Source organism: Poecilia mexicana, unplaced genomic scaffold (genome assembly GCF_051168715.1).
Source record: "Poecilia mexicana isolate PSO_F unplaced genomic scaffold, ASM5116871v1 scaffold_23, whole genome shotgun sequence".
In the NCBI taxonomy this organism is placed as follows: Eukaryota; Metazoa; Chordata; class Actinopteri; order Cyprinodontiformes; family Poeciliidae; genus Poecilia; species Poecilia mexicana.
The window spans coordinates 20,445,124-20,461,033 of NW_028263392.1; the positions used below are offsets into that span (position 1 = coordinate 20,445,124).

At 49.9% G+C, this 15,910-nt stretch overlaps 2 protein-coding genes across 3 annotated transcripts in view; one reads left to right on the forward strand and one right to left on the reverse strand.

Moving 5' to 3' along the window:
* The first annotated feature begins 39 nt into the window (after nucleotides 1-39).
* mbd1a (methyl-CpG binding domain protein 1a) lies at nucleotides 40-8,612 on the forward strand. The gene is made up of 15 exons (XM_088003160.1): nucleotides 40-1,783; nucleotides 2,417-2,618; nucleotides 2,687-3,212; nucleotides 3,695-3,756; nucleotides 3,850-3,884; nucleotides 4,480-4,554; nucleotides 4,666-4,713; nucleotides 5,030-5,167; nucleotides 5,237-5,392; nucleotides 5,506-5,688; nucleotides 5,813-5,899; nucleotides 5,974-6,267; nucleotides 6,342-6,500; nucleotides 6,579-6,713; nucleotides 8,193-8,612. The coding sequence occupies exons 2-15, from the start codon at nucleotides 2,540-2,542 to the stop codon at nucleotides 8,373-8,375; spliced, it is 2,160 nt and encodes a 719-aa protein (XP_087859286.1). The 5' UTR covers nucleotides 40-1,783; nucleotides 2,417-2,539; the 3' UTR covers nucleotides 8,376-8,612.
* Nucleotides 8,613-9,135: 523 nt separating this feature from the next.
* magixa (MAGI family member, X-linked a) overlaps nucleotides 9,136-15,910 on the reverse strand; it is a 33,623-nt gene continuing 26,848 nt past the window's right edge. Inside the window, exons 19-21 of one of the 2 annotated variants that reach the window (XM_088003188.1) lie at nucleotides 15,472-15,618; nucleotides 11,076-11,214; nucleotides 9,136-10,406 (exon numbers count right to left, since the gene is read on the reverse strand). In XM_088003188.1, the coding sequence (XP_087859314.1) occupies nucleotides 9,781-10,406; nucleotides 11,076-11,214; nucleotides 15,472-15,618 (912 nt within the window). In that variant the 3' untranslated portion in view covers nucleotides 9,136-9,780. Of the gene's footprint in view, nucleotides 10,407-11,075; nucleotides 11,215-13,981; nucleotides 15,619-15,910 lie in introns of those variants that run through there. The other variant, XM_088003187.1, reaches the window with a different exon arrangement.

A 15,910-nucleotide genomic window follows, 5' to 3' on the forward strand; every position in this document is an offset into this window, starting at 1 on the left:
CACACCTCACTGAACACACACCTCACTGAACACACACCTCACTGAACACTGAACACACACCTCACTGAACACACACCTCACTGAACACTGAACACACACCTCACTGAACACTGAACACACACCTCACTGAACACACACCTCACTGAACACACACCTCACTAAACACTGAACACACACCTCACTAAACACTGAACACACACCTCACTGAACACACACCTCACTGAACACACACCTCACTAAACACTGAACACACACCTCAGCAAGTCGTGGTTCTGGTTCTGGTCGTCCAGGTGTTTTCTTCTTCTTAACCTTCCTGCCGTCTTGAATAAAACATGTCATTAAACTGTGTTAACATGGACTCGATGTAAAGAGTCGAGCTCTCAGGTTTAGAAGCTTTTCATCGGTTCTGACGGTAAAAACTGGAAATTCAACCTTGTGAAAATAACAGAAATAATTTGTGAATCAAACGATTGAAGAGGAAACAACAAACGGTGATAAAAACATGAATCCAGAGAAGAGGAATAGAAAATGTTTCTGGTTCCTGAAGCCTGACCTCACCTTACACTTTTTACCAAACTTCAAATCTAAAAACTGATCAATGGTTATCAATAATGTGACCGCTCAGGTGTGTCAGCTGATCAGACGCAGAGTGGGGGTCAGAGGTCATGGCAGTCAGCAGGTTCTGATGAAGGACTCTGCTTGTTGCAGCAGGGAGCTTCAGTTCAGATCAGAGCCTGGCTGCTTCGACATTTACTAACTAATTTCAAACCATCCATCCATTTTGGAAGCCCTCGTCCCCCGAGGGGTCGGCAGCTGCTGCCTCCTGCTCTGGGCGAGAGGCGGGGTCACTTAAAACGTTTCTGAATTATTTATCTGCATCTTTTAATGATTACTGTAAAATTACTGCAATGAAAAATCTGCAGAATGGAGATCTAAAGTAATCATCAGCTGATCAATATCTGGATTGATTGATGGTAAATCTGCTTAATCTGTAAAACTTCCCAGGTCTTCAAAGCAAATATTAAATATTTTTGACAGTCTGTCAGACTGTTTATGAATTTTGTTTAAATTTATAAACAAAATTCATAAATTTGGTTTATAAATTTATGGATATGCAGCCAAACAGTTTTTATTTTATTTGTTAGGTGGTTTATTCATCCTAAAGGGATTAATAAGAATATTTGTTTACTTTCGCCCTGACAGATTATTTTAATCTCAGATCTTCATTAATCTGGTCTGGACGTGTTTTTTTTTTTGTAACAAATGTCTAAAATGATTTTACAAGATTTTTTTTCCCCTGTATAAATAAAGGATTATCTGATTATCGATTCGTTTTGAATGAATCCATACTTCCAGAACAGCTTGAAGACCAGTTCACGGTTCTTATTCCAGGACCTGGAACGTTCTGTTCGGACGGTTCCGTCGGTTCCGCAGAAGCTCCTCCTCCATCCAACAAACTTTTAACAAACCGATCAGCCTGATTGATTCGCAACCCCCCAGTGCGCATGCTCAGAGGCGGGGCAGGGTGCTGCTTTCAGGGGCGCCTCGGAAAGACAAGAAGACTGTTTTGATGGATTAAACGTTCCTCAGGTTCAACTGAACGTTCACCAGAACCGTGTCGGTCAACATTGCAGAGATGGTTTGTAATCTGTGCACTGATTCGTCAGTTCGTGCGTTCAGCTTCAGACCGGAAGCAGTTAAAGACTCGGCTGGAGTCTGTGGATTCCGACAGTCCTGAAGGCAGCAGCGGAGCAGAGGAGGAGCAGTTGAGGGTCTCGGAGCGGTGAGTCCCATTAAAGCCGTTTATTCCTTTTGGTTCGGGGCTTTATCCGGTCCCGGTCCCGAGCAGGCCGGACCGGACCCATGGGGCAGAGCGGGCCGGAACCGGGAGCTCCTGAGGCCGCAGCGGGAGCCCCACGCCGCCGCCGAGGGGCAAAACATGTCTGCTCCAGGGCTGCGCGCGTGCTTACGCGGGTCTAAGCGCGTGCACGCTATTCAGTGACAGATAGAGCGCGTGCAGCGTGAGGTTCGGTCCGGTTCGGGTGGTCTCTGGGTTCTGTTTGGCTGCAGGTTCGGTCTGCAGGGTCCAACAGCTGCACGCTCCATCAGCGGACTGCAAGTCCCAGAATGCTTTGCGGGAATCCTGGGAAAGTTTCCTCGATCCAGGATGAGATCCTGAAGGAGCGAGGCGGTTCCGGTTCTGATCTGTGTTCCAAACTGTCAGCTCAGCTCCTCCAGAGGTTCGGGTTACCATGACAACCAACCAGAGTCCAGCTGACCCGACAGGCTGAGTCCAGCTGCAGAGCACGGTGGAGGCTCCGGCATGGTGTGGGGTTGAGTTAATACAGCGCCACCTGGAGGCTCCGAGTAGCATGACAGCACTGTTTCTTCTCTGACATGTTTGTTTCTCCTCCAGGTGTTTTGATCAGTCCATTGATTGATGATTGGCAGCTCATCAGCTGATTGGCTCATGGTAACAACCAATCAGGATGGACTCTGAGGCCACGCCCACAGACCGCAGGACTCATCCTGATTGGCCATGGTAGCAGAGGGGACGCCTCATCATAAGATGGAGCAATTGGACGAGCTGAGCTTAGGGGCGGGGCTTGAAGTGGCAGGTGAGATGGACGGCGCCAGGTGTGTGTGTGTGATGATCAGCTGATGGTTGAATCTGTTGGTTGTGCAGAGGAAGGAGGATGTGGTGAGGAGGAGGAGGAGCTCTGTCACCAGCCTGAACCAGGCATGGAGGACGCTCCGCCCGACACCAAGATGGAGGACACTCCGCCGGGCGCCATAACGATGGAACAGCGCTGGAGGCAGCAGTTCCCGGACCTCCGCTGCTGCTCGGTCGTCCTCCTCAGGCTTCCTGTGGAGACGCTGCGGCTCCGGCGGTGGGGCGGAGCGGAGAGGAGGCGGAGCCAGCGAGTCAGGTCACGTGACCTGTGGTCCGGCTGGGACTGGATGGAGCCGCTGGACCCGGAGAACGGCGGCACCGGAACCCGAGGCTTCGTCAAGAAGGTGGAGGTGAATGCCCCTGAAGATGAGCCTGGGAAACCCCAGAGCCGGCTGCAACTGACGCGACGCCTGGAGCCGCCCTCTGGCCCCGCCCACCCAGATGACGGTGTTGCCCTGGGTGAGCCGCCGCAGAGCGACCACACCTACTGCCTGGGATTCAATACACCGGAGAGCAGCAGCCAATCACTGGAGGACAGGTAAAAGTGGGAGGAGCTACAGAGATGTCAATGAGTTAATCGGTAGGCGGCCATTTTAACTTTTCTCTCATATCAAGGCTACAGTTTCTACTTCTGTTGTCCTATTTCATCATTTATCTGCCTGTTGTAAATGACAAAGGGTTAAATTACATTTTACCCAATTTTTGTGTCATCTGTGTTAAATACTGACTAAAGTTTTCTCACAGTTAAACTTGGACATTTATAAAACATAAAGCAGAGAAATGAGCTCAGCTCATTGCCGCCATGTTGGTTCTCATCATCCTGTAATTGTTCCGTGTTTCTGGCGTCATTTCTCCTCCGTCATAGCGACTCTGTGATTCCTCTCCGTTACGGTGAAACTTCACCAGCAGGCTGTGAGAGGAAACACAGCGGTTCTGGTTCTGGTCGGTCCATCTGGACCAGAGAACCAGGCGCTGTCCTCCCCTCCCTTACCTGACCTTTGACCTCAGCGTCTCTTCCAGGCCGCCGTCCCGGTTGTCCAGCTGGGCACAAAGAGATAGAGACGGCCGCTGCTCACCTGCAGGTAGATCACCTGTCCTCCTGTCTGACCGGTTACCATGGAGACCAAACAGCAGGCTGACTTTTCTTCTCTGCTTCCACTTGTTTCTGATTCCAGAGAAGAAGAACGTACCGAGTGTGGTGCTGCGGAAGGTGAGGGCTCACCTGTGTGTGTGTGTGTGTGTGTGTGTGTGCTTGTGCGTGTGTGTGTGTGCGTGTGTGTGTGGGTGTGTGTGGGTGCGTGTGTGTGGGTGTGTGTGTGTGTGTGTGGGTGTTTGTGGGTGTGTATGTGTGTGTTTGTGGGTGTGTGGGTGTGTGCTTGTGCGTGTGGGTGTGTGTGTGCGTGTGTGGGTGTGTGCTTGTGCGTGTGGGTGTGGGCGTGTGTGTGTGTGGGTGTGTGGGCGTGTGTGTGTGTGTGGGTGTGGGCGTGTGGGCGTGTGGGTGTGTGGGCGTGTGTGTGTGTGTGGGTGTGTGGGCGTGTGTGTGTGTGTGTGTGTGCTTGTGCATGTGGGTGTGTGTGCGTGTGTGGGTGTGTGGGCGTGTGTGTGTGTGGGCGTGTGTGTGTGTGTGTGTGTGCTTGTGCGTGTGGGTGTGTGTGTGGGTGTGTGCTTGTGCGTGTGGGTGTGGGTGTGTGTGTGTGTGGGTGTGTGGGCGTGTGTGTGTGTGGGTGTGTGGGCGTGCGTGTGGGTGTGTGTGTGGGCGTGTGTGTGTGTGTGTGTCAGGCCTCAGTGTGTCTGGTCTGTTCCAGGTGACAGGTGATCAGTGGGTCCTCAGGACTGGATCTGTTAAAGAAGAGGAAGAGGAGGATGAAGAGGAGGTTCAGGTGAGGCTGAAGGTCATCTGGAGGTCATGTGATCATCTGTTAACCAGGTTAACCAATAGAATCTGCTCTGCCACCATGTGACCTGCTGCTGCCCTGTGATTGGCTGATTAGACGAAGAACAAGAAGAGAAACGAGACTTCAGCATCAGGACAGAAGATGGTGAGGAGGATCGGCAGCATCGTGCTGTGACGCGCCGCAGCATCGTGCTGTGTCGCGCCGCAGCATCGTGCTGTGTCGCGCCGCAGCATCGTGCTGTGACGCGCCGCAGCATCGTGCTGTGACGCGCCGCAGCATCGTGCTGTGACGCGCCGCAGCATCGTGCTGTGTCGCGCCGCAGCATCGTGCTGTGTCGCGCCGCAGCATCGTGCTGTGACGCGCCGCAGCATCGTGCTGTGTCGCGCCGCAGCATCGTGCTGTGTCGCGCCGCAGCATCGTGCTGTGTTGTGCCGCAGCATCGTGCTGTGTTGTGCTGCAGCGCCGCCAGGCCTGCCGGAGCTGTGCTGCGTGTCTGAGGGAGAACTGCGGCGTTTGCACGTTCTGCCGCGACATGAGGAAGTTCGGCGGTCCGTCCCGCATGAAGCAGAAGTGTGTGAGGCGTCGCTGCCTGCTGCTGGTGAGTCCAGAACCAGTACCAGAACCGGGTCTCTGCCCAGAACTAAACCTCCCTCTGCTGTCCCGTCAGAGCGCCCACAAACAGCCGACCAGGCAGCAGAACCAACCCGGGGAGCAGAAGGAACCGTCCGACCCGGTTCGACCCGGAGACGACACCGACTCTCCGGACGCCCAGCAGGACGGCGTCCGCCGCTGGAGACACGAGAGGACAGCAGGAAGGCGGGAGGTAGGGGCCTGCTGGTTCTGGTTCTTCCCAGCAGAACCTCCAGTCGTCACCGGGCCCACTCTGGTTCCGACCCGCGGCCCGGTTCGTACAGATCTGAGTTTGTTTGTGTTCAGGAGGTGAGGAAGAGGATGTGGATGAAGAGGAGGCGGGGCCAGAGGGGCGGAGCCTCCGAGACTCGGAACGGCTGGATCGGTCCGCTGATGAAGAGCGAGGAAGAGGAGACGCCATTGTCCCACTGTCACCAGTTGACTGGGGCCAGTGGGACCAGTTCAGCTCCGACTGGGACTCACCTGCAGGTACAGACTTTCTGTCCTCTGCTGTCTGCCTGACCCGTTCTGACCCATTCTGACTCGTTCTGTCCCGGTTCTGACCCATTCTGACCCGGTTCTGACCCGTTCTGACCCTGTCTGTCTGTCCCAGTGGAACCTGACCCTGGACAGCTGCCACCTGCCCTCCGCCATCCTCTCTGACTCCGCCCTCACCTGTCTGTCCGGCCTGCTGCCTCAGGTAGAGCTAGCTGTTGATCGCTCACCGTTTCCATGGTAACGGTCATGAGCGTCTCTCTCTCTCTCTCTCTCCAGGACGGATCCGTCCTCCACGTCTCCACAGGCCTCACCTTCATCCCTCATCCTCTTCCTCACTCTGCTCCCGTCCAATCACCCGAACCGAAGGAGGAGGAGCAGCCAATCAGCATCGAGCTTTACGGCAGGGAGGTGGAGCTTTGGACTGGGACGTCTGAGGAGGGCAAGTTCTACGAAGTGGAGGTGGAGCTGCCGGACCCAGAGTCCGACCAGAACACCATGACAACATCATCACCATCGCGCTCTGACATCACCGCTGACATCACCTGCAAGCGGCCGGACTTTATCTCATTGGTCAGTGGAGCCGCCGTCATTGGCTGATGAAACCGGGTCGGTCCGACCACTAAACTGTTCCCCTCTGCTTCCAGGAACCGCAGGGGTTCTGCCTGCTGGGGGGTGGAGCCAGGTGCGCAGGGGGGCGGGGCTTGTTCCATCTGCTGAAGGCATTGAGGAGCACGGTGCTGCCGGCGCATTGGGTCGCCGTGATGGCTGCAGGACCAGAGCTGCAGCTGCTGCAGTGCTGCAGGGTAGGCAGCCGCCGCCGCCGCCGCCGCCGCCGCCGCCGCCGCCTCTGCTCACGTCTCTCCTGTCTCTCACGCCTCCAGCTGTCCTCCATGAGGGATGCCATTGTCCACGTCCAATCAGATCGCAGCTTCCAGGTCAGTGTGCGGTCCCGCCTGCTGCCCGATGGACACCGCCTCTACAGGGAGTGCGCTCACAGAGTCGCTCACCTGAGCCAGGTAACAGCAATGTGGGCGGGGCCTATGGTCTGGCTCCGCCTCTTCCTGATCCCATCCCGACTCTTTCATTCCTGATGGGGTTCTGACCCGAACAAGTTATCGATCAGAGATTCATTTAGTTTCCTCTAGCAGGGCATCATGTCCGCTGCATTACTCCTCCTGACCATCAGGGGGTGACAGTGAAGAGGAAAAACTGTTTAGCAAAACGCTGTCACCTTCAGAACGGAAGTCCTTAAAGTATCTACAGCAGGGGTGTCCAGACTTTTTGAGACCAAGATCTACTTTTTCTCTCACCAGCCGCCTGAGATCTACCTCAGGACACAAAGACATAAAAATTGCTAATTAAACTCTATTGACATATTTTATATGCGAATATCCATCAGTTATAGCAGAAATAATAAAGTGACAGAAAACCTGATCCAGTTTCTTCCTCAGTGAGATTCTGACACTGGGAGCAGGTTACTGGTTTCTCAGTCAGAAGCTGGTTTCAGACCAGCAGGTCAGTCAGTCATGGTGGATCTGAACTTTGGTTTGATGACTGAAATATGAGAAACTACAGACTGATAGGAGGAACCAGAGAGCCCAGTAAAGGCAAATCTTCTGAAGTCGGGATATAATTAATTTAATTTCACATAATTATCGTGGCAGAGATTACTTTAAAAACACATCATTCAGTCCGTTACATATCAGGTTTCCAGGCTTGATATTTATTCCTCGGTTATGAATAAGCCTCTCATGGACACAGCGCTGGTCGAGCAGCTCATTTAAACTCCTGCTCTGCTCTGTCGCCTTTTTTTCTCTTACTGAGATTATTCATTTTAACACGTTTCATTGATTTTTTATTCTTTTTTAATGAAGCTACAAACGTTTAGCATCTTAGTGAATATTTTTGATAAGCCCATCAGAAGAGGAAGTGCTGCTCTCAGCTTCCTGGCAGCGATCAGATTGTCACCTGCTGAGATCGACTCAGACCCTTTCCGATCGATCGATCGACGTATTGGGCACCGCTGATCTAAAGCAACTCATATTGGACCCTTTCGTACGTGACGGCGGTCCGGTCATGTCTGTGACGTTTCTTGTTAATGAGACCTTGGCGTTGACTCCAATCCGGTTTTTAACTGTTAAACAGCCGATCTGAGGAAAACCTCAAACCTGAGCATCCAGAGAGTTTCTGCAGCAGAACCAGCACCTGCAGGCTGGTATCGAAAGGTTCTGGTAGTGACTGAACAGCGCCTCCTCTGGTCATTCAGGCCCGGTGCCGGTCTTCATATAAACAGAATGTCTCCACCTGAACGCTAACATGCCACTAGGGGGCAGCATAGCACAAAGCTGTTAAGCAACCAGAGCAGCTGCTTTACCTGGGGTCAGGGGTCACGCTGTTAGCCGCAGAATGTGATGATGCCAACAGTAGTGTGTGTGTGTGTGTGTGTGTGTGTGTGTGTGTGTGTGTGTGTGTGTGTGTGTGTGTGTGTGTCTCAGCTGGTGTCTCTGCTGCTGCATCTGGAGCGACTCGCCGTCTGCCGGGGCTGCAGGGTTCAGGCGGCATCCCGTCGGCTGCCGCTCCGCTCCGCAGACTGCCACCTGCTGGTGGCTCCGCCCTTCCACACCTGCCTGCCGTGCCTGCTGGAGGAGGAGGAAGAGGAGGGTGAAGATGAAGATTGAGCCATGGTGGAGGAGTTCCAGTGTTGTTAAAGTGCCTCACCATGTTGGGCTGGGGCGTCTGGGTAATGGAGTCCAGCAGCTCCAAATGTTTCTACCTCAGGTGTTTACTACTGAACAGTTCATCAGAACCGAGTCCGGTCCGATCCGGTCCAGGACTGCTGTTTCCCTCTGAATGTTTCTGTTGGTCCTAAAGAGATTTTTCTACTTTTGATACGTTTATAAAGAGTTTTTCTGAAACGCGCCGGTGTGCTGTCTTTGCTTCCTGAAGCGGAGTGGATCTCTGCCAGGGCCCCATCAGGGACCCTGCTGCCCTCTGCTGGTGGTTCTGTGATACTGAGGAAATTAAAGCAGAAACAGATTTTCGAAGTTTCCCGTTCTCAGGTTAGATTAAGGGGCGTAACTGTTATTTGTTCACATGACGTCAAACTCGATTTGACTCACCGTAATTATTTTTGTGGCCCTATGGACTCCAAATTTTGAAAAAGATCTTCCTAATAAGAGTTGTGTGTAAAGATTTTATCAAAGCAGTTTCAGATTACATCAACTATGAAAAGATGCTGAATATTATCTCATTTTAATGAGATTGAAAGCTAATGTTTTATCAGCCTGTTAGCTGGTAGCTTTACCTTTACATTCTGCTGCTGCTGGCCCTTTAAAGACATTGTTGCCATGGCAGCAGACCGTTCAGAGTGGTTGCTAAAGCTGCAGTCACTGATCAGCGTCAAGATTTAACCGTTTAATGACGAACAGACACATTGCAGAATGTTTCCTTGGACTTTATTTGATAGAAAAGCTGTGTGTGTGTGTGTGTGTGTGTGTGTGTGTGTGTGTGTGTGTGGCCAGTGGGTATCATGGAGGAGCATGGCGGACAGACAAAAGGAAACAACGAGGCACTTGTTCTGATCCGGAGCTGCCAGTCATCCTGTCACTATGGTTGCTATGGTGACACTGGAGAACAGCTGGACCTGACATCAGTGTGTGTGTGTGTGTGTGTGTGTGTGTGTGTGTGTGTGTGTGGTTATGGCTCTGTTAAATCATCAGTTTCTCTTTTTACAAGCAAGCAGGTTCTTGTCATCTCTAATCATATCAATAATATATCAGATTTCAATAATCATGTCAGGATCATTTACACGTTACAAAAATAAAAAATCATTCCGGTTGTATTCACATGCTGACATACGGCCACCAGGGGGCGCCGTCGTTTGCATACAGACTGGAGGAACTTCAACCAAACATGCAACAGGCCCAGTTGCCACGGTAACCACAATACAAGGCGGAGACGAGTAGAGTATTGAGGATGAGGCATGATGGGTAATGAGGTGTGGCTGCGTCAGCAGGAGGCGGGGCTTCTCTCAGTGGCCAATCACAGAAGCCCTTATGAAGCATAAACATCACTGCTGGCCAATCAGAGAGAAAGCTCGTCTGCTAAGTCCCGCCCACTGCGCCTGCAGCCAATCAGAACCTGAGTCTGCCGCTGTGGGCTTGGCTTCAGCCAGAGATCCCGCCCACTCCCTGGTTCCCTCCTCCAATCAGATCGCTCCATAGGGGCCATGCTGGCTGCTGAGTGGCTGACCTCCGAGACGCTGGCTGGCGATTGGCTGTCAGACGGAGGCCTGTCATTGCTCATGGGCATGAGGAAGGAGAACGCCACCTGCGGAGCTGCAGCGGAGCTCCCATGATGCTTTGCGTGGCTGACGGTGTGGCTTCGCCCCCTCAGCGCCTCCTCTGGCAGCGGGGAGTCCCGGGAGAAGCTCCTGCTCCTCCTCCCCTCTCTCACTGCCTGACTCTTCTTCTCCTCTCGTCTTCTCCTGTTCATCTCCTCCTCTTCCTCCCTTCTCCGCCTCATCTTCCTCCTCTCCTCCTCAGCCTCCTCCTCCACCAGGTCCAGGTCCAGGTCAGGAGCTCCTGCAACTCCAGTCCTCCTCCCCCCACCGCCTCCTCTCCTCCGCCTGCCGAGGGAAGCGGTTGCCATGGTGACAGACTCCTGCTCCTGTGAGGAGGAAGAGGAGGTGGGGGCTCCTTCCTCAGGGCCTGATGGAGCAAACAGAACAACGTTCAGAACCAAAACCAGCTTGAACAGAAACATGTGACCTGATCACATGACTGAGGCTGGACTCCATGATGATGATGATGACGATGCTGAGGAAGAGATGGAAGGATGAAGACAGGAAGGAGGAAGCAGAGCTACCAACCGCGAGTTCTCGGTTCGTCCAATCACGTAGAAGCAGGGCTCGCCCTGCCTGGAGTTGGTCATACAGAGAGAGAGGCTGGAGAGCTCCACTGAGGGCGAGGAAGAGGAGGAGGAGGAAGAGGTGGAAGAAGAGGAGAATAATGTTGTTAGCTCAGGATCAGGAGCTAACAGGCTAATGTCATAAAAACATAGAAGCCATTAGATCATCTGATCCTGATTGGGTAAAACTCGGAGGTACTTGATTCCTGGTTCTGATTCTGTTCAACACAAGGATGTCTGCAGTATTCAGACAAGAACCAAGTGAATCAGAACCACTGGACCCAGATAGACGGTCCCAGAAGAGGAGGAAGCTGCAATTCCTCCTCTTCCTCTTCCTGACTGGATCCAACAGAACAAACATCCAGTAAACACCAGAAGAAGAAGGCCGTGTCATGTCTGCGATCTCCAGAGTGGCCACTAGGTGGCAGCAGGTGAGCCTCACCTGTCTGCCTCAGAGTCTGGAGTCTCACCATAATCTGGGACGTATCCGTTGCCTTTCTTCAGAACCAGGTGGATCCGGTTTCCTCCTCTGCGGATCTGCTCCACCGCCTGACTGTGGGTCATTCCCGCTGTGCTGCCGCCGTTGATCTCCACCAGCTGGTCCGACACCTGCAGGACACAGGTACACACACCTGAGGAGGTGGAGCATGTGTCAAACTCAAATCGCCCTTTTACCCGGCCCTCTGGGTCACACAAGTACAACCTTTAACAGTTGTGGTGCAAATATTATTTCATGAATGAAACAAATCAGACTTTCTCTGTAAAAATTTGGATTTCTTTTTGAAAAAATCCAGATTTTCCTAAAATCAAAAACTTGAATGATCATTAAAATCCCTGCATCTTTCACACTAAAATAGCGACATGGGCGTTCAGAGGACAGCAGGGGGCGCTGGCGGAAATTTTTACAAAAGGGGGGCTGGGATTCCTTTGGGGGGCGTTTGGTCAAAGGTAAACTTTACACCTTAAATGCACAACAATACCAGTTTAGACTTTGAGCAACTTGGTAAAACTGTGTTGTGTAACATTAAACCATGCCTGGCTGCAACTGTATCAATGGCAGCTCTTCTTCTTCTTCTTCTTCTTCTTCTTCTTCTTCTTCTTCTTCTCTTCAGTGTTTGTAGCTTTTGGCGCAGCTCCGCTCCTGCTACTAGTAGCTTCACCGCATCAGTTCAGTGTTACACCGGCTGATGACGTTGCTGTGATTCACTTTGTCTGGTGTCTGATTTTCTAATATTTTATGCTTTATTGAGGATTTTTGTACAGATGTTTTTGCAGTAATGTGATCATGTCAAAGCAGCAACTTATATTAAAAAGTGTTTTATTTCCGTTTGAAAGCTGCCCGCTTCCATGGAAGGACAACAGAAAAAAACTCTTATAAACATGTAATTACTAAAATCACGATACCCTCACTCAGTGGCGCAAAAAGTGGGTATGCAGCGCATGCAACGCATAGGGGCGCTGCACCAGAGGGGGCGTCAAAACCCCGTCTGGAGGGGGCGGCGCGCCGATGATGCCTTCGCATACACTTCCCCGCGCCCTGACGCTCCTTCACCTCACACACATGTAAATGTAAATGTAGCGAGTTTTACCTTTCACGTGTCTTCGTCTCGGGGGTATGAGGGGTAAACATACGGTCGCTCATACGGGTAGAGCGACCGTATGTTTACTACACTCCTTCACCCTTACGTACCTTCCTTGGAAATGAATGAATGAATAAATGGAAATGAATGAAGAACAAAATGCAAGAATAAACTAAGAAACTAAAGTAAATACAGAGGAATAAACTGGTATGGCAAGACCTTTAGAGCAATAATTAATACAGAGGAAAGAATAAACAGACACTATTTCCAGATAAAAGGTAAAATAATATTGTTGAAATGTCATGGGTTTGTTGAGACCACATCTAGTACTGAGAATAAATATCTTACAGATCATAACAGTAAATAACTGATCACTTATTCATGTTTTTAATTAGATTTGATTAAGAACCAGATTTGTTCTTTGTCATTTCTGTCCAGTAAAACTATTAATCTATAATCAATAGACAGGTCTATATGAAGATATAATCCATGTTTCTGTCTCATATTTCTATGGCATTAAAAGGACCTTTAGTTTTTCCACTGAAAGCTCTGGTTTGCTCACTAAATGCCATGTGGGTGAAGTTTTATGGATGATGCTCTGATGTCCCATTCTCCTGAAGGCAGCACAGAGCTGCACCACCAGAAACACTGAAGAGAAGAAGAGCTGTGATTAATGTAGTTCCAGTTCTATCCATGTTTTAATGCTGCAGAGCTCAGTCGGTTTGCAAATAGATCAAAGTTTAAACTGGCATGTTGAACATCTTTTATCATTTTCTAGAATATTTAACAACTAGAAAATGGCAAAGAATAAGAATATTTTTCCTCTGACTGGCTGCTGTTGGCCTACAGATTTTAACTTGAATGTTCATTACATTTTTCATAGACGCCTGTGAAAATAATTTCTATTCCCATGACTTTTTGTTCTCTGGGAAATTATTTTGATGATAAATACAGAAACAAGCATAAAAATCAAGACATCTACAATAGTGATAGTAATATTAATGATAAAATAATAGTCAGTGCAAAATAGCCTGCAAATCCTTTGGTGGGGGCGGTGAGGGACCTGGATATGGGATGGGGGGCGCTGGCCTGAAAAAGGTTGAGAAACGCTGCACTAAAACATACGTCAGACATTGTATTTCAGTGATGCTAAATCCGACCACCAGGTGGCAGCATTTCTTGCTCCTGCTACTCTGCTGCTTTGGCTTCATGTCCAGCTTGTGTGTGTTAGTGTGTGCCAGGAATCTTGGCCCCCCTGACCAGCTGCCGTTACAATTTTTTGAGTCTATCTGACCCATAAAAAGCGTCACAATTTTAAAGGCCTGCATCTGCCTTGCTTTCTTTGGTTCAATATTGATAATTAGCACAATATTTACTGCTCATGAATTTAACATCCAACAGTCCACATCCAGGTTGCTTAAATGTTTTCTACTAGTTTTAGATACTGAATGTCTCTCCAGGAGCAACCGTCAAAAGCAACGTGCAAAATACACATAAAGCAATCCAGACTTCTAAAAATGTTATGTAGTTGCATTTTATTCAGGCTGCAGTACATAACTTTAATAAAAGTATGTTTTCTCCATATTTGTTAAAGCTGTCACCATGTCGTAGCAGTTTGTTATGAGACAGATAATCTGTGAAAACAATCAATCTCCTCCACCTCCTTCCTGAATTACTATTACTGGTTAAAGTAATGAACAGTTCTGACCAGAACAACCAATCAGAACCAGTAGGAGGGTCTTAGCGCTGTCAATCATCCTCATTCACTCACTGCTAAATGTGCTAATGGTGGAGAAACAACTTATCATTACAAGAAACCGTTTATCTGCCATCATTGGTAGCTATGCTAACTAAACTGAGCATTCACAGTTTGAATCTGCACAGCTCTGTGCTATGCTAGCTGCAGCACGGTACAAATCGAGGGGGAGGAAGGATGAGCAGCATCACATGAGATTGTGATTGACAGCACTGGGAGAAAGCAGAGGAAATAGATTTTTCACATTACCTCTCATACCAAACTGTCACAATATAATGACAGTTTAAAAAAAATATGTGAAAAATATATTTATATAAAAGTTACTGCAGCTTTAATTTCACACAAGAGAGGACGGGTCAGGAGGGACGTGGGTTAGAGCTGCTGCTGACTGACTCGTCTGTTAAGTGGTAAAAGGTACAAGGGACAAGTTCAATATATGAATATGTTGGTAATTTTTTTCCTTAATTCATTAAATGTTAGTGAAATGGAGGCAAACAGCAGTCTGTAGCTAAGCTAATTATGCTAAATGGTTGATAATCTCACACAGTCTACTCACCTCTCTTGGAGAAAAACTGAGTTATAAACTCTTGCCTTTTTCTCTCTGTGTCTCTCTGTGTCTCTGTGTGTCTCTGTGTCTCTCTGTGTCTCTCTGTGTCTCTCTGTGTCTCTCTGTGTCTGTCTGTGTCTGTCTGTGTCTCTCTGTGTCTCTGTGTCTCTGTGTCTCTGTGTCTCTCTGTGTCTGTCTGTGTCTCTGTGTCTCTCTGTGTCTCTGTGTCTCTCTGTGTCTCTCTGTGTCTCTCTGTGTCTCTCTGTGTCTCTCTGTGTCTCTCTGTGTCTCTCTGTGTCTCTCTGTGTCTCTCTGTGTCTCTGTGTCTCTCTGTGTCTCTCTGTGTCTCTCTGTGTCTCTCTGTGTCTCTCTGTGTCTCTCTGTGTCTCTCTGTGTCTCTCTGTGTCTCTCTGTGTCTCTGTGTCTCTGTGTCTGTCTGTGTCTGTCTGTGTCTGTCTGTGTCTCTGTGTCTCTGTGTCTCTGTGTCTCTCTGTGTCTCTCTGTGTCTCTCTGTGTCTCTCTGTGTCTCTCTGTGTCTCTCTGTGTCTCTCTGTGTCTCTCTGTGTCTCTGTGTCTCTCTGTGTCTGTCTGTGTCTCTGTGTCTCTCTGTGTCTCTCTGTGTCTCTGTGTCTCTCTGTGTCTCTCTGTGTCTCTCTGTGTCTCTCTGTGTCTCTCTGTGTCTCTCTGTGTCTCTCTGTGTCTCTCTGTGTCTCTGTGTCTCTCTGTGTCTCTCTGTGTCTCTCTGTGTCTCTCTGTGTCTCTCTGTGTCTCTCTGTGTCTCTGTGTCTCTGTGTCTCTCTGTGTCTCTCTGTGTCTGTCTGTGTCTCTCTGTGTCTCTCTGTCTCTCTCTGTGTCTCTCTGTGTCTCTGTGTCTCTCTGTGTGTCTCTCTGTCTCTCTGTGTCTGTCTCTCTGTCTCTCTCTGTGTCTCTCTGTGTCTCTCTGTCTCTGTCTCTCTCTGTCTCTGTCTCTCTGTGTGTATTACCTGTATCTTGGAGCTCCTCTGCGCCGGCCCCCCGTCCATCAGCCCCAGCACGTACAGCCCCATGTTGTACTCGCTGCCGCCCCGCAGAGAGAAGCCGAAGCCGGTGGGCCCTCGCTCCAGATCTACGCTGTAGAACCGGGTCTCATCCTGCAACAGAACCACAGAGGTTCAGAAAACGTTCACAGGTCATCAGCTCCTCCTGTCCTGACCTCCGAACTTCTCTCATCTTCACACCTGGCCACGCCCCTCTGCCTCTTGGCTCCGCCCACTTTGACAGAATGTTTCTAAAAGTGTTAGAGGGGCGGGGCTAAGCATTCAGACATTTTCTCTGGGTCTGTTTATTTTTTTGTGGTTTTCTGCCTTATTTATTGATCTGAAACAGGAAGGAAGGCTGCGACTCATTTCCTGCCAGGCAGATTGGAATCACCTGCAGGTCACA